The 25,879-nt window shown below is 35.0% G+C and overlaps 1 protein-coding gene across 7 annotated transcripts in view; it reads left to right on the top strand.

The window, feature by feature from the left end:
• CENPE (centromere protein E) overlaps positions 1–25,879 on the top strand; it is an 89,437-nt gene that overhangs the window by 34,519 nt on the left and 29,039 nt on the right. For 2 of the 7 annotated variants that reach the window (XM_033214899.1, XM_033214898.1), the window contains 19 exons: positions 527–841; positions 965–1,237; positions 1,388–1,546; positions 6,831–7,034; positions 8,725–8,883; positions 10,699–10,989; positions 11,108–11,263; positions 12,456–12,746; positions 13,995–14,273; positions 14,422–14,580; positions 14,759–15,043; positions 15,469–15,756; positions 16,348–16,506; positions 17,806–17,964; positions 18,610–18,900; positions 19,319–19,477; positions 19,654–19,944; positions 21,590–21,688; positions 23,860–24,078. In XM_033214899.1, coding sequence (XP_033070790.1) covers positions 527–841; positions 965–1,237; positions 1,388–1,546; positions 6,831–7,034; positions 8,725–8,883; positions 10,699–10,989; positions 11,108–11,263; positions 12,456–12,746; positions 13,995–14,273; positions 14,422–14,580; positions 14,759–15,043; positions 15,469–15,756; positions 16,348–16,506; positions 17,806–17,964; positions 18,610–18,900; positions 19,319–19,477; positions 19,654–19,944; positions 21,590–21,688; positions 23,860–24,078 — 4,236 coding nt within the window. Of the gene's footprint in view, positions 1–526; positions 842–964; positions 1,238–1,387; positions 1,547–6,830; positions 7,035–8,724; positions 8,884–10,698; positions 10,990–11,107; positions 11,264–12,455; positions 12,747–13,994; positions 14,274–14,421; positions 14,581–14,758; positions 15,044–15,468; positions 15,757–16,347; positions 16,507–17,805; positions 17,965–18,609; positions 18,901–19,318; positions 19,478–19,653; positions 19,945–21,586; positions 21,689–23,859; positions 24,079–25,879 lie in introns of all 7 variants that reach the window. The other 5 variants (XM_033214902.1, XM_033214904.1, XM_033214901.1 and 2 more) reach the window with 4 other exon arrangements.

Genomic DNA, 25,879 nt, shown 5'->3' with positions numbered 1-25,879 from the left:
TTAAATTATGTAATTATTTACATATTAAGTAATACTTGTTATTTTTATTTTTTTCATGGACCATACCTAATACTTAAGATACTTCTTAAATAACAATTTTAAATGATTAAACATTACTTACATTGTTCATTGATTAAGTTTTTGGAAACCTAAGACGCATTCAAAGCCTTTAGGGAAAAAAATGTCAAATTCTGAGAAATGCCTGCCACATGATAAAGTTAGAAAACACTTTAGAATGATGGGTAAGGAAATAAAGACAATCTGATTATGTGCCTTTACTGACTGTTCTCCATGCAGGCCTTACTTTCTAGAATACAAAGAGATTAGAAAATAAAACATCGAAGGCAGAGTTAAACAAGCTGAGTTAGAGAAAAGTGACAATAAGAGTACTATCATATTGCCTTTCCTCAGTCAAATTTTTGCTCAATGTAAATAACTTCTATTTTTGCAGAGAAAGCTTTTTTTCCCTAAAAATTGCTTCAGTGAATCATATGTTGCTAACATCCCTAAATTTTCTTTTCCATAGATACATGACAAATCTGAAGAGCTCCATATAATAACATCAGAAAAAGATACATTATTTTCTGAAGTAGTTCATAAGGAGAGTAGAGTTCAAGATTTACTTGAAGAAATTGGGAAAACAAAAGATGACCTAGCAACTACCCAGTCAAATTATAAAAGCACTGATCAAGAATTCCAAAATTTCAAAACCCTTCATATGGACTTTGATCAAAAGTATAAGATGGTCCTTGAGGAGAATGCGAGAATGAATCAGGAAATAGTTAATCTCTCTAAAGAAGCACAAAAATTTGATTCAAGTTTGGATGCTTTGAAGACCGAGGTTGGTACAAGATGCTATTTTGAGAAATGCTCCTTAGTCTTCTGGGGTTTTGGTTTCTGTGTATATGTATGCCTCAGACTGCTCTGCTTTTACTGTGTGACATTAACTTTTTCTTTTTTAAAGCTTTCTTACAAGACCCAAGAACTTCAGAAGAAAACACATGAGGTTCAAGAAAGACTAAATGAGATGGAACAGCTGAAGGAACTATTAGAAAATAGAGATTCTACACTGCAAACTGTAGAAAGGGAGAAAACACTGATTACTGAGAAACTGCAGCAAACTTTAGAAGAAGTAAAAACTTTAACTCAAGAAAAAGATGACCTAAAACAACTCCAAGAGAGCTTACAAATTGAGAGGGACCAACTCAAAAGTGATATTCATGATACTGTAAACATGGTAAGGTTTTGATTGATTAAAATTTGAAAAATTGGAGACCCTTAAAAACATTGCAGAGGCCATCATTTATTACTTATGATTATGTAGTAGCTATAAAATAATTTTGTTTCATATTCTACTAGAAATTGTTTTTATATTTCTCTAACAAAGAACATAGATACTCAAGAACAATTACGAAATGCTCTTGAATCTTTGAAACAACATCAAGAAACAATTAATACACTAAAATTGAAAATTTCTGAGGAAGTTTCCAGGAATTTGCATATGGAGGAAAATACAGGAGAAACTAAAGATGAATTTCAGCAAAAGGTAAAGGGTGTTTATTTTCAAAGTTTTCATATACTTGTATATATACACTTTAACCTCAAATACTTAAACGTAATATTCTCAATTTTATTTGTTATTCACAATGGTAATAACTAACAGTTTGACAAACTTATCCAATTAGAAAAGGAAAGGGCCCAAAAAAGTGTTAGTCCAAATTTTGCATAGCTGATACTTATTTTATGTCAGATTTTCTATACTAAACTTACTTAGAGTTTACAATTCAGTCCATTGTAGGGGGGATTGCCTTATAATGTTATACCAGGGTTTCATTCATTAATAGTATTCTTTTCTGCTTTCCTAAAACACCTCTATGGTATATTGGTAACAGTAATTTTTAAATAATATATCATTTTTATTATAGTTCATATTATTTTATCCAGAGGATTTACTGCTAGAATTTTAAAATATTCTTCAGTAGGAGACTGGTGAAATAATCTTTTGTAAATCTATAGCTTGGAATAGTATATAGTAGTATATATTTTTTAAATTGGTAGTGAAATACACATAACGTAAAATTTACCACCTTAACCATTTTAAGTATATACTTCACTAGTGTAAAGTTCATTCACATTGTGATACCACCAATTTCCAGAATTCTTTTCATCTAGCAAAAACCAGAACTATACCCACTGGGCAACAACTCCCCATTTTCCTTCCCCATAGACCCTGGCTACCACCATTTTACTTTTCTGTCTTTATGAATTTGGCTACTCTGAGTACCTCATGTAAGTGGAATCATGCAGTATTTGTCTTTTTGTAACTGACCTATCTCATTTTGCATAATGTCTTCATCCATGTTGTAGCATGTGTTAGAATTCCCTTCCTTTTTATGGGTAAATTTCCATTATATGTATAGGCTACATTTTGCTTATCTATGCATCCATCATGAACACTTGGGTTGCTTCTACCCATTATTGGCTGTTGTGAATAATGCTCCTATGAACATAGGTGAACAAATACCTCTTCAAAACCCTGCTTGCAATTATTTTGGATATGTATATATCCAGAACTGGAATTGCTAGGTTATATGGTAATTCTATTTTTAATTTTTTGAGAAAGCACCATAGTGTTTTCCATAACAGCTGTACCATTTTACTTCCCACCAAAAGGACATAAATGTTCTGGTTTATATGCACCTTTGCCAACACATTATTTTTTGGTTTTTTTGATAGTAGCCATCCTAATGGATGTGAGGCAGTATCTCATCGTGGTTTTGAGTTGCATTTTCCTAATGATTAGTGATGTCGAATGTCTTCGTGTGCTTTTTGGCCATTTGTTTATCTTCCTTGCAGAAATGTCTGTTTAAGTCTTTTGCCCGTTTTTGTATTGGGTTGTTTGATTTTCATTGTTGGGTTGTAGGAGTTCTTTATACTTCTGAATATTACCCCTTTATCAGTTACATGCAATATTGCAGAAATTTTCTCCCATTCCATAGGTTGTCTTTTTACTCTGTTGATTGTATCCTTTGATATACAGAAGTTTTTAATTTCTTTTTTTTTTTTTTTTTTTTTTTTTTTTTTGAGACGGAGTCTCGCTCTGTTGCCCGGACTGGAGTGCAGTGGCCGGATCTCAGCTCACTGCAAGCTCCGCCTCCCGGGTTCACGCCATTCTCCTGCCTCAGCCTCCCGAGTAGCTGGGACTACAGGCGCCCGCCATCTCGTCCGGCTAGTTTTTGTATTTTTTAGTAGAGACGGGGTTTCACCGTGTTAGCCAGGATGGTCTCGATCTCCTGACCTCGTGATCCGCCCGTCTCGGCCTCCCAAAGTGCTGGGATTACAGGCTTGAGCCACCGCGCCCGGCCAGAAGTTTTTAATTTCAATGTAGTCAAGTTTATTTATTTTTACTCTTGTTGCCTGTGTTTTGGTGTCATGAATCTATTTCCGTATGTTTTTTTGTAAGAGTTTTGTGATTTTCACTCTTATGTTTAGGCCTGTAATCCATTTTGCATTTATTTGTATATATAGTGTAAGGTCAGGGCACAACTTCGTTCTTTTGTGTGTGGCTATTGTTTTCCCAGCACCATTTTTTGAAAAGATCATCCTGTCCCCATTAAGTAGTCTTGGCATCCTTGTTGAAGATAGTGGACCATATACACAAGCGTTAATTTCTGGGCTTTCTATTCTGTTCCAGTGGTTTATATGTCTGTCTTTATGATAGCACCACACTGTTTTGATTATTGTGGCTTTATAAGTTTTGAAATCAGGAAGTATAAGACCTTCAACTTCATTCTTCTTTTTCAAGATTCTTTTCTCTATTTGGGGTCCTTTAAGATTCTATATGAATCTTAGGATAGATTTTTCTAATTCTGCAAAAGACGCCATTGTTATTTTGATAGGGATTACATTAAATCTGTAGATTGTTCAGTAGTATTGATGTCTTAAAAATATTGTCTTCTAATCCATGAACGTGGGATGTCTTTCCGTTTGTGTCTTCTTTAATTTCTTCTTAGCAACATTTACGGTTTTCAGCAGATAAGTCTTTCACCTCCTTGGTTAAGTTTATTCTTAGTATTTTATTCTTTTTTGATGCTATTATACATAAAATTGTCTTAATTTCTTCTTTGGATTGTTCATTGTTAGTGTACAGAAATGCAACTGATGTTTGTACAGTCATGCATTTTTAACAGAATACATTATTAAATAAAAGCAAATACATATTTCAAAGTAATTCAGTAAGATCCAGTTGATATAAAAAAAACTCTGTACATTTATATATTACTTCTATAAAATGAACTGCATTTTCCCCCATTTACTCCGGGGCAAAATGCTGCCTTGGAAAAAGGAACTTTTTTTTTATTTCCATCTCCTTATGCTTTAGTTCTTCTCTCTCACTTGTTCTGTATCTTATGTTCTCAGCATATTTATAATTTGGAATAACCATAAGCCAAAGGCATTTGACCTCAATTTGAAATTTACCCCCAGCACCAATGGCTCATGCCTGTAACCCTAGCACTTTCAGAGGCCAAGGTGGGCAGATTGCTTGATTCCAGGAGTTCAAGACCAGCTTGGGCAATATAGTGAAACCCCGTCTCTACAAAAAAAATACAAAAATTAACCAGGCATGGTAGCAACGCTCCTGTAGTCTCAGCCACTCATGGGTCTGAGGTAGGATAATCACCTGAACCCAGGAAGGTTGAGGCTGCAGTGAGCCCAGATCACTCCACAGCACTCCAGCCTGGGCAACAGAGTGAGACCCTGTCTTAAAAAAAAAGAAATAAATAATAACTTCCACTTTTATGATGGGAAGGTTTTTTTAGTAGACTTTTGACAATATATGACAATTAATAACTGTTTTTAAAAAATCTAAAATGCAATTATAGAGAAAATAGAAGATGAAGGGAAGAGTAGAGTTATACTCACTGGGAACAGCTAAGATCCTATGTTTCCAAGTTTATGCTGGAATCATTTATCCACGTTGATAAAAGGATGTAACTGGGGCTTTTCTGAGGCCATTCTGTTCATCAGGGATCCTAAAGTCTGGGACAGAAGGCTGAGATCAATTTGGTCTTGTATCATGCTCATGCTGGAATCTGGCCTGGGAATAAAAGAGTGGAAATGGGGAATTTCAGGTGCTCCCCTGTTCATCTGGGCACCAGAGAGCTGCACTAGCAGGTCTATCATGAATCTGCTTGAAATGCTCATTTTCAATCCTACTTGATGTGTCTGTTTCTGGAAATGCAATATCTTCAATGTATCTCAACAAAAATATTTTATGATTAGTAAACTTTTATATAAAGGACATTTTTTTTTTCCTTTTTCACATGTTCTAACAATTTTTTATTTACTAATTAGATCTATTAGATTTTATTAATTACTGTGATAGTCGAAGTACCTTCTAGGCTGAGTTCAGATTTGAAATAAACCTTGACTATCATTACAGAACATTTTGTCTCAATCTGCTTTGTATTTGAAAGATATGAGATTCTGAATTATAATATCTAACAGACTAGTTCCAAAAGACTATGTGTTCCCCACCTTAATTTCTCTTGTAGTTAGCTCTGTGTTCACCATTATCAGAAGCTCATGCATATTGCCAACAATAAGGGGGTTGCTAAATAAAGTATGGTTTATATCTACTCTAGAGAATCAAGCAACTACTAAAAATTATTTGTAGGTTACATAACAGCATGTGAAAATACATATGATCTAAGTGGAAAAGATAAAAACTAAAAAGAATCACATATATAAATTAATTATAATAGCTATGTTTAAAAAAAAAAAAAAATCTTTTAATGGCAAAAGCTCCAGAAGTAAATTTACCAGAATTCTAATAGTTTGTTGTGTGAAGTTGGTGACAGTGGATGATTTTTATCCTTTATTTTTCTCTTGTTTTCTAATGTGATTATAAATTATTATAAAAACTTTTAAATACCTGTGTAGGCAATATGGAGCTGACTGTTTGCTGAACTAGAGTAATGTTATATAATAATACCCTAAATTTATACCAGCAATAGTAATTTCAGTCTCTGTCTCCCTTTACCAATGAGTTCATGTATTAGGTTACCTTTGGTCACGACTTATTTATGGATAAATGAATTTATGTAACGTATTTTTCTTAAGCAGTATATAAAATATACATACATTAAGAAAAGATGAATTTCGCCCTGATGAAATAGGTCTCTATCAAAATTATTTAGCCCTCTACATATAATAAAACTCCAGCCTTTTGTAAGTAGGACTGCCTCTGAGAATAAAGATTTGCAGGGAGTGGGAGACAGGGAATGATTCCCAGCTTTTACAAGGAAATATAGATAAAGCGATAGAGTTCAAGATTGTTTACTCCTTTAGTAGTAAATAAACAAACTGCTACTAGAATGAAACTTAGAAAATATTTATGGAAGATATGTACAAACTAAAGTCAGATATCCTTTGTGTATTAATGTCATTATTTTGAAGTAAGTAAACATGCAGAATCATGTTAACCTATCATACATGAAGACAATTATTAATATTTATAGTTGTCCATATTGTTCTGATTAGTGAACAGACATAAGAGCACCAACTTGGAGCCAGACCACTTGGATTCAAAACCTGGCTAAACCTCTGAGTGCCCTTGGCAAGTGACTTTACCTCTCTCGAGTTCAGTTTCCTCATCTGTCAAATGAGGATTACAGTAATACCTGCCTCATAAAGTTACAGTCAAGATTAAATGTGTTAAGATATGAGAATAGTATCTGGCACATAAGAGATGTGTTGGCTATTTTTATCATTTTTAAAGTTGTTGTTAACTACTTAAGAAATTCTTCTGTAATGTATTTATGTTTTAGATGGTTGGCATAGATAAAAAACAGGATTTGGAAGCTAAAAATACCCAAACTCTAACTGCAGATGTTAAGGATAATGAGATAACTGAGCAACAGAGGAAGATCTTTTCTTTAATACAAGAGAAGAATGAACTCCAACAAGTGTTAGAGAGTGTTATAGCAGAAAAGGAACAATTGAAGACTGACCTAAAGGAAAATATTGAAATGGTAGGATTTAGCACTGTACACTTGGCAATACCTTTTTGTCTTCTTTGTTTCAGATTTTTATCAACTTTATTGAGGTATAATTTATATGAAATAAAATTATATGCAATAAATGTATCTGATGGAAGTGTATGGTCTGACGACTTTTAACAAATGTCTCTACCCATTTTCTCTTCACCCCAGTCAAGATAGAAGACGTTCCATCACCCCCAGAAAGTTTCCTCACACCCCTGTCACAGACGCTCATCACCTCCCTCCCCGCCAGATTATCAGTCATGATATGTTCACCTTAAATCATTTGTCTCTTCTAAAGCTTTATACAAATAGAATCATATAGTGTGTCGTCTGTTATGGTTGACTTTCTACACTCCCTTTTACTGCCAAGGAATAGTTCATTGCATTAATACACCATAATTTTTTTATTCTTTTTCCTATTGATGGAAATTTGGGTTATGTTCATTCAGTATTTGGCTATTTTGAATAAAACTGCTATAAACATTCTTGTACAACTCTTTTTATTTACATATCTTTATTTATATAAGATAAATATCTAAATGGAATTGCTGTGTCATAGGGAAGAATATGTTTAACCTGATGAGAATTTGCTAGACTGATTTCCAAAGGAATTATATCATTTTACATTCCCATTAGCAAATTAAGAGAATTCTGGTGGCTCAAACATCCTTCTTCATCAACACTTCATATTTATTGGTGCTTTTAATTTTAGCAATTCTAATGGGTGTGTAGATTGTTATTTTAATTTGCCTTTCCCTGATGACTAAAGATGTTGAACATTTTTTCTTGTGTTTATAGACCATTGTATATCTTCCCCTGTAATTTATCTGTTCTCAAAGAGGTGTGTTGTAGATTTTCAGTGTATAGGTCTTTAAATGTTTTATTAAATTTGTTCCTAAATGTTTCTCTTTTATTTTTTGCTGCCATAATTTTTAAATTTTAATTTTAATTGTTTGTTGTTGATGTCTGCCAATATTTTCACACTTTAGTTTTTCTATGTTTAGGGGTGATATAATGTGTATCGGTTGAAATAAATACTTGGAGAAGTTCACTGTGAATCATAGTAGAATGTGACCATTTGTATTGTTTTAATTTTGTAAGTTTTGGGGATGTCTGCTTTGTCAAAAGAGCAGAATGTAAATAAACATGCTAACAGGCAATGATATTTTCTTCTCAGTCTCTGGCTTGTTATGTTTTTGTGGTCTTGATACCTGAGAATATCACTGTGTGAGCTTAATAACTAGGATCAGCCCAAGTCATACTAGCAGAGGGTGGCTACCATTTTGAGCTTGCTGGCAGTGATCAGTGCTGAAACTGAAGCCATCCCAGTGTTTGAAAAAACCATAGCTATAGTCTTATTATTACTCAGTGATAGCTCAGAAAAAGTCTCTTTTGGCTTAAAGGCAGAAATGAGCTAAGTTCTCATGATAAAATGTTAAATCCAATTCTAATTCTCATGGTAGGAATGTAAATTGAGCAGTAAAGAAACAGTATAAAAAGCAGATTCTTGGCATCTTATACTATTAAATTAAAGACTTCTCTTTTTTGAAATTTGTCTTTTCCTATATAGTTTTCCCTGATTTCTTCATTTGCAGACCAAGGGAAATGCTGATGTTTTACCTGATTTCATAAATGTTAGCTAATATTTACTTTAATCTCAACTTTTTTTTCTTTCTAGACCATTGAAAACCAGGAAGAATTAAGAATTCTTGGAGATGAACTTAAAAAGCAACAAGAGATAGTTGCACAAGAAAAGAACCATACCATAAAGAAAGAAGAAGAGCTTTCTAGGACCTGTGACAGACTGGCAGAAGTTGAAGAAAAACTAAAGAAAAAGGTGAATTTTTAAAATTATTTCCCTGGCCATTTTTCCTAACTAAACTTTTTTTTGCTAATTTTTATTTCGGTAGACCTAAATCCAGAAATAGCACATACCTCCCAAATGAACATATTTCAGTGCTAGCATTTTGGACAGTTTCAACTTACACTGAGATCTAAACTAACATACCTTATGAGGATTATATTATTCTAGAGTCTTTAGGTGAGAGAGGGCTTTGTATCATTTAAACAAATCATATGATGTATTCATTCATCAAATATTTACTGAGCACTGTCATGGGCCAGGCACTGTTCTGGGCACTTGAGATATATTAGTCAACAAAACAAAGATTCTTTCCTTGCAGAGCTCATTAGCCATTCTCTGAAATGTAAGATTTATCACTGTTACCATCTCTTAGATGTTTGCAGTTTCCCAAATCATTTCTTATATAAAAGTTAGGTGTTATTGGGATATTTGTGTAAGAGCTAAGACCCCTGTAACAGCTGTAGTTCCCAAGAGATTCTAAAATGCACCCATAGAAATCTTTCTACACAAGGTAAGGGCAGTGCCACTTGCATAATAGATAATATACTGTGGTTCTATTATTATTCTGTGGAATATTTTTTCCTTTTTCTTTCCTTTTTTTTTTTTTTTTGGAAACAGGGTCTCACTCTGTCAGCCAGGCTGGAGTGCAGTGGCATGATCACAGCTCACTGTAGCCTCAACCCCCCTGGGTTCAGGCAGTCCTCCTACTTCAGCCTCCCAAGTAGCTGGGACTAAATTAGCTGTGCCACAACACCCAGCTAATTTTTGTATTTTTGGTAGAAACGAGGTCTCACTATGTTGCCCAGGCTGGTCTCGAACTCCTAGGCTCAAGCAGTTCTCCTGCCTCAGCCTCCCAAAGTGCTAGGATTACAGGTGTGAACCATCATGCCCAGCCTGTTTTTTTCTTAATGTGTGTTTTCTTTTAATTCTGATCCCTTTCACTATCTCAGCTAACTAAATTTACTAAAACCTTATGTCTATGTCATACTCCTATAAAAAAGGTAAAATCAGCCTGTGAAGGTTAATGTCTCAGTATTTTGGGGAGCCACCCATAAGCATCTCATTGGAAGTGAAAATAAATTCTCCAAAAGTTTTTAAGAGGATGAGGAATTACAGTTATTTGGTAGCTGTATTTGTATATTTAATTAGTGTCTTTGCTTTTTTACTTTATCTCATCTTCCCCTTATCTCTTTAATCAGTTTATTTTATCTGCTTAATCAGCCTATATCAATTTCCTAGGGCTGCCATAGCAAATTGCTGTAAACTTGATGGCTTACAATACAGACATATTCTGTCACAGTTCTGAGTCCTAGAAGTCCAAATTTGAAGTGTCACCAATACCATATTCCCTCTGAAGGCTCTCAGGAAGAATCATTCCTTGCTTCTTCCTAGCTTCCAGTGTCTCCCAGCTACCCTTCACATTCCTTGGCTTGTAACTGTTTCACATGACCTCCTTCTCTGTGCCTATCTATGTGCTTTTATGTCTCTTATAAATACACTCTTTGGAATGAAGACCTACACCAGTAGGATCATATCTCAAGCCTAATCCAATTGCATTTGCAAAGACTCTGTTTCCAAATAAGTTCACATTCTGAGGTTCCTAGCAGACATGAATTTTGGGTGGGACAATACTCAATCCACTACAGACATTTATGCCTGTGAGTGTTGTTTACTTTTAATGCTACTTGTCTATTTATATGGTGATAGGAGGCAGGGCTGTTAATGATTTTATGTAAGAATTTTGAGAATATAGATAAAATGGTAATTATAAAAATTGTGCATTTTAAGAGCCAGCAACTCCAAGAAAAACAGCAACAACTTCTTAATGTACAAGAAGAGATGAGTGAGATGCAGAAAAAGATTAATGAAATGGAGAATTTAAAGAATGAATTAAAGAACAAAGAATTGACATTGGAACATAGGGAAACAGAGAGACTTGAGTTGGTTCAGAAACTTAATGAAAATTATGAGGAAATGAAATCTATAACCAAAGAAAGAAAAGTTCTAAAGGAATTACAGGAGTCATTTGAAACAGAGAGAGACCAACTTAGAGGATATATAAGAGAAATTGAAGCTACAGTAAGTTATACCCTTTTCCTTCATCTATTAAGTGTTTCTTTTAAAATCTGAGCCACTTGGAAAGAGGAGAGCAATGTTGGAATAATGTTACAATATTTTTTAAATTTCACTTGGCAAGGGCCTACAAACAAAAGAAGAACTAAAAATTGCTCACATTCACCTAAAAGAACACCAAGAAACTATTGATGAACTAAGAAGAAGTGTATCTGAGAAGACAGCTCAAATAATAAATATTCAGGACTTAGAAAAATCCTATACCAAATTACAAGAAGAGGTATGTCTTTTATTCCTTTCATCCTTTGTCACTTCTTCCTTCCTTTCTGCTTTGAGGGAAAAATAAGTAATAAGAAGTGGCTAGGATGTGGTTTGTTAATTGCCTGGGTATTTGCTGAGCGTCTAATGTGGCAGGCATACTCCTGGGTTACAGAAATACAATGAGAACAAGGTGGACAAAACCCCTATGATCCATTTGTAGTGAAAGAAAGCTGATAAATAAGCACTCAAATGAACAAGAAAACATCAAATAGTGGTAAATGCTATGGAGAAAGTGAAACATTGGGATAACTGGGCCAACCTATATGAAAAGTCTACTCCATGCCAGACATTGAGGCTGTGGATATAAATAAGACATTGTTCTTTCCCCCCATTATAAGCTAGAAAAAAATCCCTTAATTCCAATATGGTAAATGCAGAAATATGCAAAATTACATGGTACCACTAATTTATCATGGAAAGAGAAATCAATCTATACACATAGAAAAATTAAGACATAGCATTGGAGCCCATCTGAAAATGGAAATCATACACTTATTGGGATATAGTTTGCTCAACTATGGTTTTTCTCTTATAGCATTTGGAAACTAGTGGAGAAATAAGTATGCAACAGACTGCTAGTAAAGTATAAGGATTGGTTCACTTTGGGTCTGAGCTAGAAAGAAGGAAAATTATGACAGAATATGACTAACAGAAAAGTCATGAATAGCTTTAGCAGGAATTCAGGGAAAATGAATAATGAGGAGTTTGTGATCCAAGGTAGACCTTAGGGTTTAAAATGACTTTCCTTGCCATGAAAAGTTTCCTGATCTTTTCCTTTTAAACATTTATAATAGCCAGCCGGATGTGGTGGCTCACACCTGTAATCCCAGCACTTTGGGAGGCCAAGACAGGCAGATCACCTGAAGTCAGGAGTTTGAGACCAGCCTGGCCAACGTGGTGAAAACCCGTCTCTACTAAAAATGCAAAAATTAGCCAGGCATGGTAGCACACACCTGTAATCCCAGCTACTCAGGAGACGGAGACAGGAGAATTTCTTGAACCCAGGAGGCGGAGGTTGCAGTGAGCTGAGATCGCACCACTGCACTCCAACCTGGGCAACAGAGTGAGACGCCATCTCAAAAAAAAAATGTATATATATATATGATAATAATCTGCAGATAGTAACCTTGGTATTTTATGAATGTCCTAAGATCCCAGTGCTTAATGAGGAACGGGAGTTACTTCCTAATGTGAAAGAAGTTAGTGAGACTCAGGAAACAGTGAATGAACTGGAGTTGTTAAAAGAACAGTCTGCAATCAAGGACTCAACAACACTGGCAAGCATAGAAATGGAAAGGCTCAAGTTGAATGAAAAATTTCAAGAAAGTCAGAAAGAGATAAAATCTCTAACCAAGGAAAGAGACAACCTTAAAATGATAAAAGAAGCCCTTGAAGTTAAACATGACCAGCTGAAAGAACACATTAGAGAAACTTTGGCTAAAGTAAGTTTCGTATTTTCCTCTCATTTTAATAAGTGTCTTATAAGAATCAAGGTTTGTTTTGTGTTATAGTTATAATGTTTTATAATTGTGTTACCAGTTTTTTAATGTCTCTTAAACATGAAATGAGTAGAACAGAACAATTAAGAATTGCTTATAAATACCAAGAACCTATTGAAACAGAGATGTTTCAGAGAAAAGAACTGTTTTCTTAAATATTAAAAAAAAAATTTAGAAAAAATAATTCTAAATTACAAGAAAGGGTGAAACCAAATATGAGATTGTTTTATTTTCTTCTTTAAACCTGTTCCTTTAATGTTTCATAAGGCACTACTGTCTTTTCTCATTGTTTTAGTCAAATCTGGGAGCTATCCCTATTAATATCCCCTCCTCTCTGCTTATTTTATAATCCAGTTTCCAAATCTTGTTGATTTTAGTGTGTGTTTTAAAAATCATCCTGCTTTTCTCTCCACAGTGCCACCACCCTAATCCAACTGAACATCATTTCTTTCCCTGGGTATCTGCAGTAGCCTCCTAACTTGTCTTCCCATACTCATTCTTACACTTCTCTAATCCAGTTTCTACACTGGGCCTAAATGATCCTTTCTTACATTATTTTAATATCTTATTGCTACTTTTTAAATAAAGACCAGGATTCTCTATGTGGCCTATGAGGCCCAAGGTGCAGATCTTACCAGTCTTATTTCAATTTACTCTTCTTCCTATTCTTTGTTCTCCAACCACACTCATATATTGCTCTTCCTCAGCTCATGGCTTTCAGATTCTCAGGTCTCTCTACCTGCAGTACTTCCATACTCCTTTTAGCCTAACTAATGCTCTCATCCTTCAGATCTCAGTTAAGGCTTTCTCTCCTCTAGGAAACCCTTTCTAATCATTCACAATAGATTATATTTGACACTTGGGCCCTAGGAGAAGCCAGCATCTCTGTTTGGTAAGATTCGACATCATATCTGTCTTTGTCCTTAAAGTGTAAGTGTCAAAAAGAGAGAGATCCTATAAGTCTCATCATTTTATCTCCAGCCTCAAATAAGATGCTGACAACACAGTGAGACCTCAATTTTTAAAAGGTGTTACATGCCTGAGTAATGGAAGAGTGGGAGAATGGAGAGATTGCTCTGTAAATGAGGCACTGAATCCTGCCTTAATTGTTTTAGAAAGCATCCTGCTTTATTTTCCCCTAAAGCACAATATCTCTGGATATCAACTATACTGTTTTATGATTCTCTTAAGATCCAAGAGTCTCAAAGCAAACAAGAACAGTCCTTAAATATGAAAGAAAAAGACAATGAGACTACTAAAATTGTGAGTGAGATGGAGCAATTCAAACCCAAAGATTCAGCACTGCTAAGGATAGAAATAGAAATGCTCAGATTTTCCAAAAGACTTCAAGAAAGTCATGATGAAATGAAATCTGTAGCTAAGGAGAAAGATGACCTACAGAGGCTGCAAGAAGTTCTTCAGTCTGAAAGTGACCAGCTCAAAGAAAATATAAAAGAAATTGCAGCTAAAGTAGGTTTCATCTTTTCACCATGTTTTTTAAAAATATTTTGTAACCAAATATTTTTATAAACCCTAAATATTTGGAAAAGGGAGTTAATTACAGCGTCATAGTTATAATGTTTCTGTAAATTTATTGGAATTTCCTCTAATAATAAAGCACCTGGAAACTGAAGAGGAACTTAAAGTTGTTCATTGTTGCCTGAAAGAACAAAAGGAAACTATTGATGAGTTAAGAGTGAATATTTCAGAGAAGGAAACTGAAATATCAACCATTCAAAAAGAATTAGAAGCAATCAATGATAAATTACAGAACAAGGTAAATTGGGGATGAAGAAACAGTGGGAGGAAAATGGGTGGGGGTGGAGTAGCTAACTGGATTATGAAGACGGCTGTTTAGCATACTTAATTGTTTTGGAAGACAACCTTTTCCCCCGTGTGTGTGTTTACATTTTTTTTTTTTTTTACTATTAACTTATTTTATAATTATGTTTAAGATCCAGGAGATTTATAAGAAAGAGGAACAACTTAATATAAAACGAATTAGTGAGACTCAGGAAAAAGTGAATGAACTGAAACAATTCAAGGAACATCTCAAAGCCAAGGATCCAGCACTACAAAGTATAGAAAGTAAGATGCTCGAGTTGACTAGCAGACTTCAAGAAAGTCAAGAAGAAATACAAATTATGATTAAGGAAAAAGAGGAAATGAAAAGAGTACAGGAGGCCCTTCAGATAGAGAGAGACCAACTGCAAGAAAACACTAAAGAAATTATAGCTAAAGTAAGTTTCCATCTTACTTTTTTTGGATACAGAAATAGTGTTAAGGTGATAATGATGGTGTTCTTGTGATGTTTTATTGATTTTCCTCTAATCATAAAGGGACTGGAAATAAAAGAGGAATCAAAAACTGCTTATATTCAACTTAGTACCAATAAACTGTTAGTAGACAATATTTCAGAGAAGACAGCTCAAGTAGCAAATATTCATCGGGATTTAGGAAATTCTGATGGTGAATTATAGGAAGAAGTGGGACTTGTTTTGTTAAATTGGAAAATGACATCTAATTATTGTTACTCATATCCCTTATGAAAGAAAGCAGTATATACTTTAGATTACAATGTAAAAATGATTGCCTTATTTTAGGAACAATTCCTTTTCCTAAAAATATTCTGCCTATGTTGTAACTGACTTTATAATTTTCTCAGATGCAAGAATCTCAAGAAAAAGAATATCAGTTTCTTAAGATGACAGCTGTCAATGAGACTCAGGAAAAAATGTGTGAAATAGAACACTTGAAGGAGCAATTTGAGACCCAGAAGTTAAACCTGGAAAACATAGAAATGGAGAATATAAGGTTGACTCGGATACTACATGAAAACCTTGAAGAAATGAGATCTGTAACAAAAGAAAGAGATGACCTTAGAAGTGTGGAGGAGACGCTCAAAGTAGAGAGAGACCAGCTCAAGGAAAACCTTAGAGAAACTGTAACTAGAGTGAGTTACCATCTCTCTATACCTCTAGTAACTATGGCATTGTATCCTAAGAGAAAAATCTGCCATAGGGTTGGTGGGAGTATAAAATTGGTCCAATATTGAGGAAAGTTGGTGGTAGTGTATTTGGTAATACCTTCCAATTTTTTCAAAAGGTTTATTCGTTGATCCACAAGTCAAATTGTGACTATCCTCCACACATTTGCACAACTATATAAAGATATTTGTAGGATATTCTTTGCAACAAGTTGTATTAATGAAATAACACAAAAACAGGGAAAATTCTAACCATCCATTGGCAGGGGACTGGTTAAATAAGTGTAGCACATTCACATCATGGAATACTATGCCACAAATAAAAAATGTGGTAGAGCCGTAGTGCTGATTTGAAGTGTGAAGTGTCCTGTTAGGGAACAGGGTAAGTTCAGGAGTAATGTATCTAGAATGTATTGACATCTAAAAGTAGCTTAGAGGGTGAGAACTAGGAGGCCTCAGAAGAGGGTGGAAGATTTTTTACCTCCTGCCTTATACCTTTCTATACCGTGTGAATGGTATTACTCTCAATGTATTATTTTTATTTTTCTATTAATAAAGGACCTAGAAAAACAGGAGGAGCTAAAAATTGTTCACATGCATCTGAAGGAGCACCAAGAAACTATTGATGAACTCAGAGGGATTGTTTCAGAGAAAACAAATGAAATATCAAATATGCAAAAGGACTTAGAAAACTCAAATGCTGCCTTAAAAGCACAGGTATTTTTTTAAATATTTTTTTTAAACTCTCAGTTACTGAGAGTCTGAATCAAATCTTTTTGTGTATCATGAAACAAGATATGAAGTACCCTAAAATTGAAGGCAAGTGAAGACTTACTTGGGCTACTCAATTTAGAAACTGTCATTGATCTTTTTGTGTCTACTGATATACTGACTTATTGTGTGATTATCTCAAGATCCAAGAACTTCAGAAGAAAGAACTTTTTGTTTGTTTGTTTTTTGAGACAGTCTCTCTGTGTTGCCTGGAGTGCAGGAGCATGATCTCGGGTTCAAGCGATTCTCCTGCCTCAGCCTCCCAATTAGCTAGGATTACAGATGTATGTCATCAAACCCAGCTAATTTTTGTATTTTTAGTAGAGACAGGATTTCACCGTGTTGGCCAGGATGGTCTCGATCTCCTGACCTCATGATCCACCCGCTTCGGCCTCCCAAAGTGCTGGGATTACAGGCATGAGGCACCAGGCCCGGCCTCAACTTCTTAAAGTAAAAAATGATCTTAGGGAAATTATGTATCAAACGGGTCAGTTAAAGAAGCAACTAGAGGCCTGGAATGTAACTCTGGAAAGTGTAGAAATGGAGAAATTAAGATCGACTCAGAAGCTTCATGAAAACCTTAAGGATGTAAGATCTGTTACTAAGGAAAACGATGGCCTAAGAAGAGTAGAGGAAACCTTTAAAATTGAGCGAGACCAAGTTAGGGAAGGTCTTAGAGAAACAGAAGCTAAAATAAGCTCATTCCTCTCTCTAGCAATTCAATGTATTGTCTCACAGCAATGAGCCCTTCTTTGAACCAAGTATGACTGTTGGCAAGAATGAAATGATACAGCCTTTTAATTTGGTACTGCTCTTGAAAATGTTCAAGTCTGCAATTAGCATTTTCTTTATGGACTTTAGCCTACATATGTACTGTTAAAGGACTGTGTGTGTGTATATACAAACACAACATATACATATACCACAGGTTATTTATTATAGTGATTTTAAAATTAAAAATGTGAAACAATCTTAAATGTTCCTCGGAAGGAAACAGTAAATATAAACAGTATGTCAAAATACTATGCAACACTTAAAAAAAGTAATATATGTGTAATGTGTTTGCCTCTGAAAAGCAGAAGTAGAGTGTAAAGAGATGAGGACGAGGAGGAGAAAACCTGTAACTTAATAGCAAAGATATAGAGTAACACTGTTATTATTTTTACTAAGAAAATATATCACTTTATTTTTTAAAAACTAATATTAAGATATGTCACTGTTTTTAAAATTTTTCTAATGATAAAGGATCTGAAAAAACAAGAAGAACTAAGAATTGCTCACATGCATCTGAAAGAGCACCAGGAAACTATTGACAAACTCAGAGGAATTGTTTCTGAGAAGACAGATAAAATAGCAAATATACAAAAAGATTTAGAAAATTCAAATGCTAAATTACAAGAAAAGGTATTTTTGTGGGGGGATTGTTTGATTGGATATCTGATTTATCTGTGCCTAAAATTGTTGGGGATATAAAATCGTTCAACCACATTGGAAGACACATTGGCAGTATTTACTAATGCTGGACGTAGCCTGCCTGAGGCCCACATTTCCACTTGTTGGGTATGTACCTCAGAGAAAAGAGTACATACATACTTCTATAAAAAGACACAAGAATGTTTATAGCAGCCTTATTCAAACTAGCAAAAATCTGAAAACTCAAATGTTCATCAGCAGGAAAATGGATACATACATTTTGATATATAAGTTCAAAAGCAGGCAAAAGTGAACCAGGATGATAAAGGTCAGAATAGTGGCTGTCTCTAGGAAGGGGCACGCAGAAACTTTATGAAGTGCTGGAAATATTCTCTGTTTTAATCTGGGTTGTAGTTTCATAGATTTATTCCTGTGTCAAGAATAAATTAAGTTACACATTGAAGATTAGCATGCTTTATATATGTTATACCTCAAAAGAAAGTAAAATTCTATGTGGAATTGTGCAAGATATCAGTGAGAGTTACAGGAGTAGACAGTTGTCTTAATCAATTTAGAAACTATTATTTATCTGTCCCTAAAAAGCCACCTAACATATTATTTTATGATTATCTTAAGATCCAAGAACTTAAGGCAAATGAACATCAACTTTTTAAGTTAAAAAAAGATGTCAATGAGACACAGAAAAAAGTGTCCGAAATGGAGCAACTAAAGAAACAAATAAAAGACCAAAGCTTAACTCTGAGTAAAATAGAAACGGAGAACTTAAATTTGGCTCAGAAACTTCATGAAAACCTTGAAGAAATGAAATCTGTAATGAAAGAAAGAGATAATCTAAGAAGAGTAGAGGAAACACTCAAACTGGAGAGAGACCAACTCATGGAAAGCCTACAAGAAACCAAAGCTAGAGTGAGTTGTGTTCTCTCTTTACCCTACCATTATATTCACATATTTGGGCAAAAATACAGTCTTCACTGCAGCATTGTGTGTGGTGACCAAAACCTAGAAGTAATCTAACTGTCCACCAATAAGGCACTATCTGTATAATGGATAACTAAGCATAAGAATGGAAAACTAAGCATAAGAATGGTGTACTCTTTATGTGATAATGATTTAGAAAGATGTCCAAGTGGTGTGAAAGGAGAAGGCTATGGAGGAGGCTACCAGCAGGAAATTTTACTTTACTGTTCTAATTTGGGAGGTTGTATAATGCTTGTTTTTAACTGTGAGTATATAGTTTTTAAGATTTTGTTTAAACTTATTAATTATTAAGTAAAGGTAATTACTTTTATGTCATTACATTTCTTGATTTCTTCCAACAATAAAGGATCTGGAAATACAACAGGAACTAAAAACTGCTCATATGCTATCAAAAGAACACAAGGAAACTATTGATAAACTTAGAGAAAAAATTTTAGAAAAGACAACTCAAATTTCAAACATTCAAAAGGATTTAGATAAATCAAAAGATGAATTACAGAAAAAGGTATGTGTTGTTTTGTTCTTCTTTTGGAAGTAACTTTGTCCGTATTATTCGTGGAATTAAAAAGATATAGATACAGATATGTAGATATACATGTGCATATAAAACACAAGTAGACACTATTTTTCCTTCCTTGAAGAAATTGCTTACATTCTAACTTGTTTTACAATTATCTCAAGATCCAAGAACTTCGGAAAAAAGAACTTCATCTGCTTAGAATGAAAGAAGATGTCAATATGAGTCATAAAAAAATTAATGAGATGGAACAGTTGAAGAAGCAATTTGAGGCCCAAAACTTATCTATGCAAAATGTGAGAATGGATAACTTCCAGTTGACTAAGAAACTTCATGAAAGCCTTGAAGAAATTAGAATTGTAGCTAAAGAAAGAGATGAGCTAAGGAGGATAAAAGAATCTCTCAAAATGGAAAGGGACCAATTCGTAGCAACCTTAAGGGAAATGATAGCTAGAGTGAGTTCAGAATCTTACCCTGTGTAGTAACTATTAATAAGAATTAAGCTTTTTTGAAAAGAATTACAATGTTTTTATTTCTTTTTCTGGAAATTTCTATGAACAGTAAAGGATAGTGGGAAATGGTTACTATAATTTTCACACAATAGAAAACAGTTTTAAAAGAAGCAAAAATATTTTCAGAAAATAATATTTAATTCTTTATTTTTATAAAGTGTGTTAAAGCAGACTATTTCCCTTAATATAACATTTTAAAGTTTTTTTTAAATCAAGAGTTAGCATTATTCTAAATGGAGAAATATTTGAAGGATTAGATTTGTAAGAGAGCAAATATTCCCATTTCTCTACCTATACATGCTGGAGTTCTAGAGTTGGGCTCTTATTGGTGAAGTTAAAAGGAAAAAAAGGCAAGATAAATATAAAAATTAAGTTGTTCTGGTATGACTATTTATAGATATTCAGAATCATATATCTTAAAATATCTAATTAAATCCTTTTTTTTTTTTTTTTTTTTTTTTTGAGACGGAGTCTCGCTCTGTCTCCCGGGCTGGAGTGCAGTGGCCGGATCTCAGCTCACTACAAGCTCCGCCTCCCGGGTTTACGCCATTCTCCTGCCTCAGCCTCCCGAGTAGCTGGGACTACAGGCGCCCGCCCCCTCGCCCGGCTAGTTTTTTGTATTTTTTAGTAGAGACGGGGTTTCGCCGGGTTAGCCAGGATGGTCTGGATCTCCTGACCTCGTGATCCGCCCGTCTCGGCCTCCCAAAGTGCTGGGATTACAGGCTTGAGCCACCGCGCCCGGCCAAATCCTCTTTTTAAAAGTAACAAAGTTCAGACAAATAAGTTGATTAAAATCTGTAAAAATATTTTTTTATTCTCATTTCTTTATATGGGCCTTAACTAAGTTTATAAAGAGATTTAATTGATTCAACAAATATTCTTCTAGTGAACAAGATAAATAAGTGGGAGAAAATGTTTTTGTTTCACTTTATACTTGTTAATCAGAAATGCAAAATGTACACAGAATATGAACTTTTCCAAGGGGCTGGGAAGAATATATGAAACACAATAGACAGTACAGGTGATTTTAAGTATATTTGGTTGGTGGCAATAAGGTACTTTAGGATAAAAGTAAGTGCCCCTCTTAAAACTACAAGTGAATAATGCAGAGATTTGGAAGGGTAGGAATCAGAAATTAAAATCTAATTTGTTTGTTTTCCTGGTTATTTGTTCATTTATTTATTTATGTATTTATTTTTATAGAGACAGGATCTCACTATGTATCCCAGGCTGGTTTTGGGCTCCTGAACTCAAGTGATCCTCCTGCCTCGGCCTCCCAGAGTGCTAGGATTACGGGCGTGAGCTACCATGCCTGGCCCTAAAACCTAATTTGTAGCTGTGAAAACAAATCCTATCTCCAAAAATTATATGGTTTTTCTACTTTTTTCCCAATGAGTTGAAGTCACTCCCTATAAAACTTACTGGTACTGTTATTTATTTTCTAATCATTTTAACATTGCTTTGAGTTACAAGTGTAATACTTAATTCCATTATTAAAATGTGTAATTTAAGTGTCCAGTTAGACATTATATGTAAATGTAGTCATGACAAAAGCCCTGTTTATTTTTTTTTCTTTTTACCAAAGCAGGACCAACAGAACCACCAAATAAAACCTGAAAAAAGGTTACTAAGTGATGGACAGCAGCACCTTACAGAAAGCCTGAGAGAAAAGTGCTCTAGAATAAAAGTAAGTACCTCCTGTTAAAACTACAAATCATTATTGGTTCCCTTCCAAAGGCTTACTGAAACCTAAAGTGGAATTGAAGGAACCTCTGGAATGAATCGATAGTGCTCAGTATTTTTCTAAACATTGTAACCTAGTATAGGTATGTATGTGTAATGCACACATACACAAACAACAATGGGACCTTGTGAATTTAAGTCCTCACCAGAAAAGTAATACTTGAGCAAATACCTGAAGGAGGTAAAGGGTCAGGCCGTACAGATGTCTGAAAAGACCCTTATAGGCAAAGGGAACAGCGAGTACAAAGTTCCTGAGGCAGAAGACTCCGTGGTGGTTCAAGGAACATCGAAAAGGGGCAAGCTGCTAACAAATGAGTTCAGAGAGTTATCAGGGAAGAGGCAAGCTGTGGGACACGAAAAAAGACTTTGAGTTTTATTAAGTGAGATGGAGATCCATTGGTGAATTTTTACTGCAAGAGAAACATAATCTGACTTACATTTTAAAGGGATGACTCTTAATTGTTATATTGAAAATAGAGTGGAAGCAGGAAGACCATTATAAAGACTAATTTCAGTCACCCAGGCAGAGATCATCCTGGCCTGTCCCAGAGAGGGAGCAATAGAGGTAGTGAGAAGTCTTGAGATTCTGAATATACTTTGAAGGGAAAGCCAACAGGATTTGCGGTCACACCTGTTGGAATGCAAGATCTCTAAGGACATTTTTGTTTTGTTTATGACTGTATCGTTTAGCACATTCCTGACATAAGTCAGTGTTCAATATGCTGCTATATACCATAACTGATTCATCCTAAAACCAAAAACAGGAATCCCCTCTCCAACACTCCAGATTGATTAACATCTAGCTTTTCTTAAATTATTAAGAATAAAGGGCTCATTCTTGTGAGAACGCCCTTGTTTTATTGTTTAGCACCCTGAACTAAACATGTTACCCACTACATGATTACAGCAACTTGAATTTTACATGTTTCTCTACCTGTGTTCTGACCAGTGTGTCACCTGCATAGCCTCAAGTCACTTGAGTCTATGGGCCCAGGTTTATCGCATGTCTACTGTATGCTGCGTACCATACTGGGTGTTTTACCTCATGATATAGGCTTTATTGCTCCATTCATACACAAGGAAACTGCGGCTCAGAAAGGAAGTTTAGCAGTTGCCCAAGGTTACACAGCTAGTAAATTGGTAGAATCTCAATTTTAAACTAAGTCAGACTTGTATCTGACTTATTTCAAAACTTGGGTATAGAAACACTTTTATAAATATAATTTTGTCTCCTTCAGCTAAATGACTGTGTCTGTTTTATAGATTATATAGATATATAGGTATAGATCATATATTTTACTTGACCCCAGAAAACTTTGTGGTAATTATTGTGGTCTTCCTGTTGTGAAAATGGCTCAGTGACTTCCCCAGTCAAGAAGTGGCACAGCTGGAACCTGAACTCTACATCTGATAAAGGGATAGAAAACAGACTCTAGGCAGAGAGTAGGATTGTGTGAAGTATCTATACCAAGCTGACAAATAGTTAGTTTGATTCTTTTTTTTTTTTTTTTTTTTTTTTTTGAGACGGAGTCTCGCTGTGTCGCCCAGGCTGGAGTGCAGTGGCGCGATCTCGGCTCACTGCAAGCTCCGCCTCCCGGGTTCCCGCCATTCTCCCGCCTCAGCCTCCGAGTAGCTGGGACTACAGGCGCCCGCCACTGCGCCCGGCTAGTTTTTTGTATAGTTTGATTCTTAATCACTTGTTTTATCTGCTAACTCCAACTGCCTATTGTAAACATAAACCAGCACTCAACCATGAACTACAATACATACTTAATTGAATTTACTCAAATTTCTCATCAGACTTTGTCAATGTTGATTCAAATCATGGATATTCAAAAAACTAAAAGAAAATGCATCAAAATGTTAAGAATGGTTGGTCTTGGCTTTCTTTGTTATATTTACTTAAATTTTTTAAATCGCCATAATAATTATCTATTATTTCTGTAATCCAAAATGACAACAAGAGTTTCCTTTTGTTTTTAAATACAAAGATCTTTATTTCTGTCCTACAGAAAATGTTAAAGTGTGAGTTTTGTTACAATTCTAGAGTTGTAACTACTTATTGTTATATTAGAATGAATTGTTATAAATTGAGTGAATTCTCATTTCCTTTAGGAGCTTTTGAAGAGATACTCAGAGATGGATGATCATTATGAGTGCTTGAATAGATTGTCTCTTGACTTAGAGAAGGAAATTGAAATCCAAAAAGAGCTTTCAATGAGAGTTAAAGCAAACCTCTCACTTCCCTATTTACAAACCAAACACATTGAAAAACTTTTTACTGCAAACCAGAGATGTTCCATGGAATTCCACAGAATCATGAAGAAACTTAAGGTACCATCTTTTTTAGTAATATCCTTGTAAATATTGCTGTAAATTTCAGTTATAAACATCAATGTATTTAAGTCCTGCTTCGGGTGCTGGCATATTTGCTATTTAGTATTCTTACTACCAAATTAAAGATTATGTGAGTCTGAGCACAGTAATATGTAGGATAATCAATACACCTATCACCTGGTCATTCAACAACACCTGAACTGCCTGTGGGCCTAGACATTATGTCAGGGTGCTCAGGAGGCAGATGAGAGTTAACATCTCAAAGATCTCATAGTCTGGGGTGAGACAGACATATAAACAGGTATTAAGTGCAATGATAGAAGTGCATGCAAGTTATATGACGTACCAAATAAAGTTACAGAAGATGAAACTGTAGTGGAAGCCAGACTCAGTAACAAAGCTTGGAGTCCTTTTTGTAGATGGGGAATCATTAGACAGTTATTTTAAGTGGTGGTAACAGGATCTGATTACCATTTAGGTACTAAACTAAAGAATAAAGAAGAAATGAGTTTGAGGGAGATAAGGCTAGTGGCAGAAAGCAATAAGAGGCAGTTACAGTGTTCCAGATGATATTTTATATGTAACTGTACTACTAGGGAAGGTTTCATAGGGCTAGAGAGGACAAACAAGGTTAAAGAAATATTTAGCAACTTAAAATAGCAGGTCTACATAATTGATAGTGGACATAAGGGAAAGAAGTTTAGATGGAGTTCTTGGATTTGGGCTTAGTGAGGTTTGCGGATAGTGGTACCATTAACTGATATTCAAAAATAGAAAGAGAAACAAAGTAGATGAGGCAGGAGATTGTTTAATTTGAGATGTTTGGGGGCTGAAATACGTATGATGGAACATCCAAGAAGAGAAACCAAGTAGACATTTAGATGTGAATTTGAGGTTTGGCAGGAGGAAAATAAGGACTAACATTTGAGACTGATCAGCATATAAGTGATAGATAATACATTTGTAAGATCATCCAGAAAGCATAATGAAGAGTAAGAGCCTTAGGATAGAAACAGAACTCTGGAAAAGGTAAATGTCTAAGAGTCAGTAGCAGAAAAGTGAGCAACACATGGGTTAAAGGTTGGAAAAGTCAAAGATACAGGAGAGAACCTAGCAAAAGTGCTGCTACCCAAATCAGTGGAGAAAAGCATGTCAGAGATGAAGTTAGAGTGGCAAATACTTCAGAGTCAGAATATGGACTGAAGATGTTCTCTCAATGTGGTGATAATAGAACTCATCAGTGATCATTGTCAGAACAGTTTCAATTGAGTAGTTAAGGAAGAGACCAGATTATAATAGGTTAAGGAATGGTGGAAGTTGAGGAATAAGGAAGCTGTTATCTGCCCTATATGGGTAGATTGCCCTTCAGGCCCTGGTAATTCTTCCACAAATCCTGGTAATCAGACATCTAGAATTATTCATGAAGTCCATGAGACATATGGCATTCAAATTATTGTCTCGTTGAAGCCAAATACCTAAATATGCTTGACAAGGAAGTCTTTTTTTTTTTTTTTGAGATGGAGTCTTGCTGTGTTGCCCAGGCTGGAGTGCAGTGGTGCAATCTCAGCTCACTGCAAGCTCCGCCTCCTGGGTTCACGCCATTCTCCTGCCTCAGCCTCCCAAGTAGCTGGGACTACAGGTGCCCACCACCACATCCAGCTAATTTTTTGTATGTTTAGTAGAGATGGAGTTTCACCATGTTAGCCAGGATGGTCTCCATCTCCTGACCTTGTGATTCGCCCGCCTCGGCCTCCCAAAGTGCTGGGATTACAGGCTTGAGCCACCGCGCCCAGCCAAC

The sequence above is a fragment of the Trachypithecus francoisi genome, unplaced genomic scaffold, assembly GCF_009764315.1.
Source record: "Trachypithecus francoisi isolate TF-2019V2 unplaced genomic scaffold, Tfra_2.0 Lachesis_group1, whole genome shotgun sequence".
In the NCBI taxonomy this organism is placed as follows: Eukaryota; Metazoa; Chordata; class Mammalia; order Primates; family Cercopithecidae; genus Trachypithecus; species Trachypithecus francoisi.
Note: the sequence above shows the minus strand (reverse complement) of the source record. Positions and strands in the feature narration are given on the sequence as shown.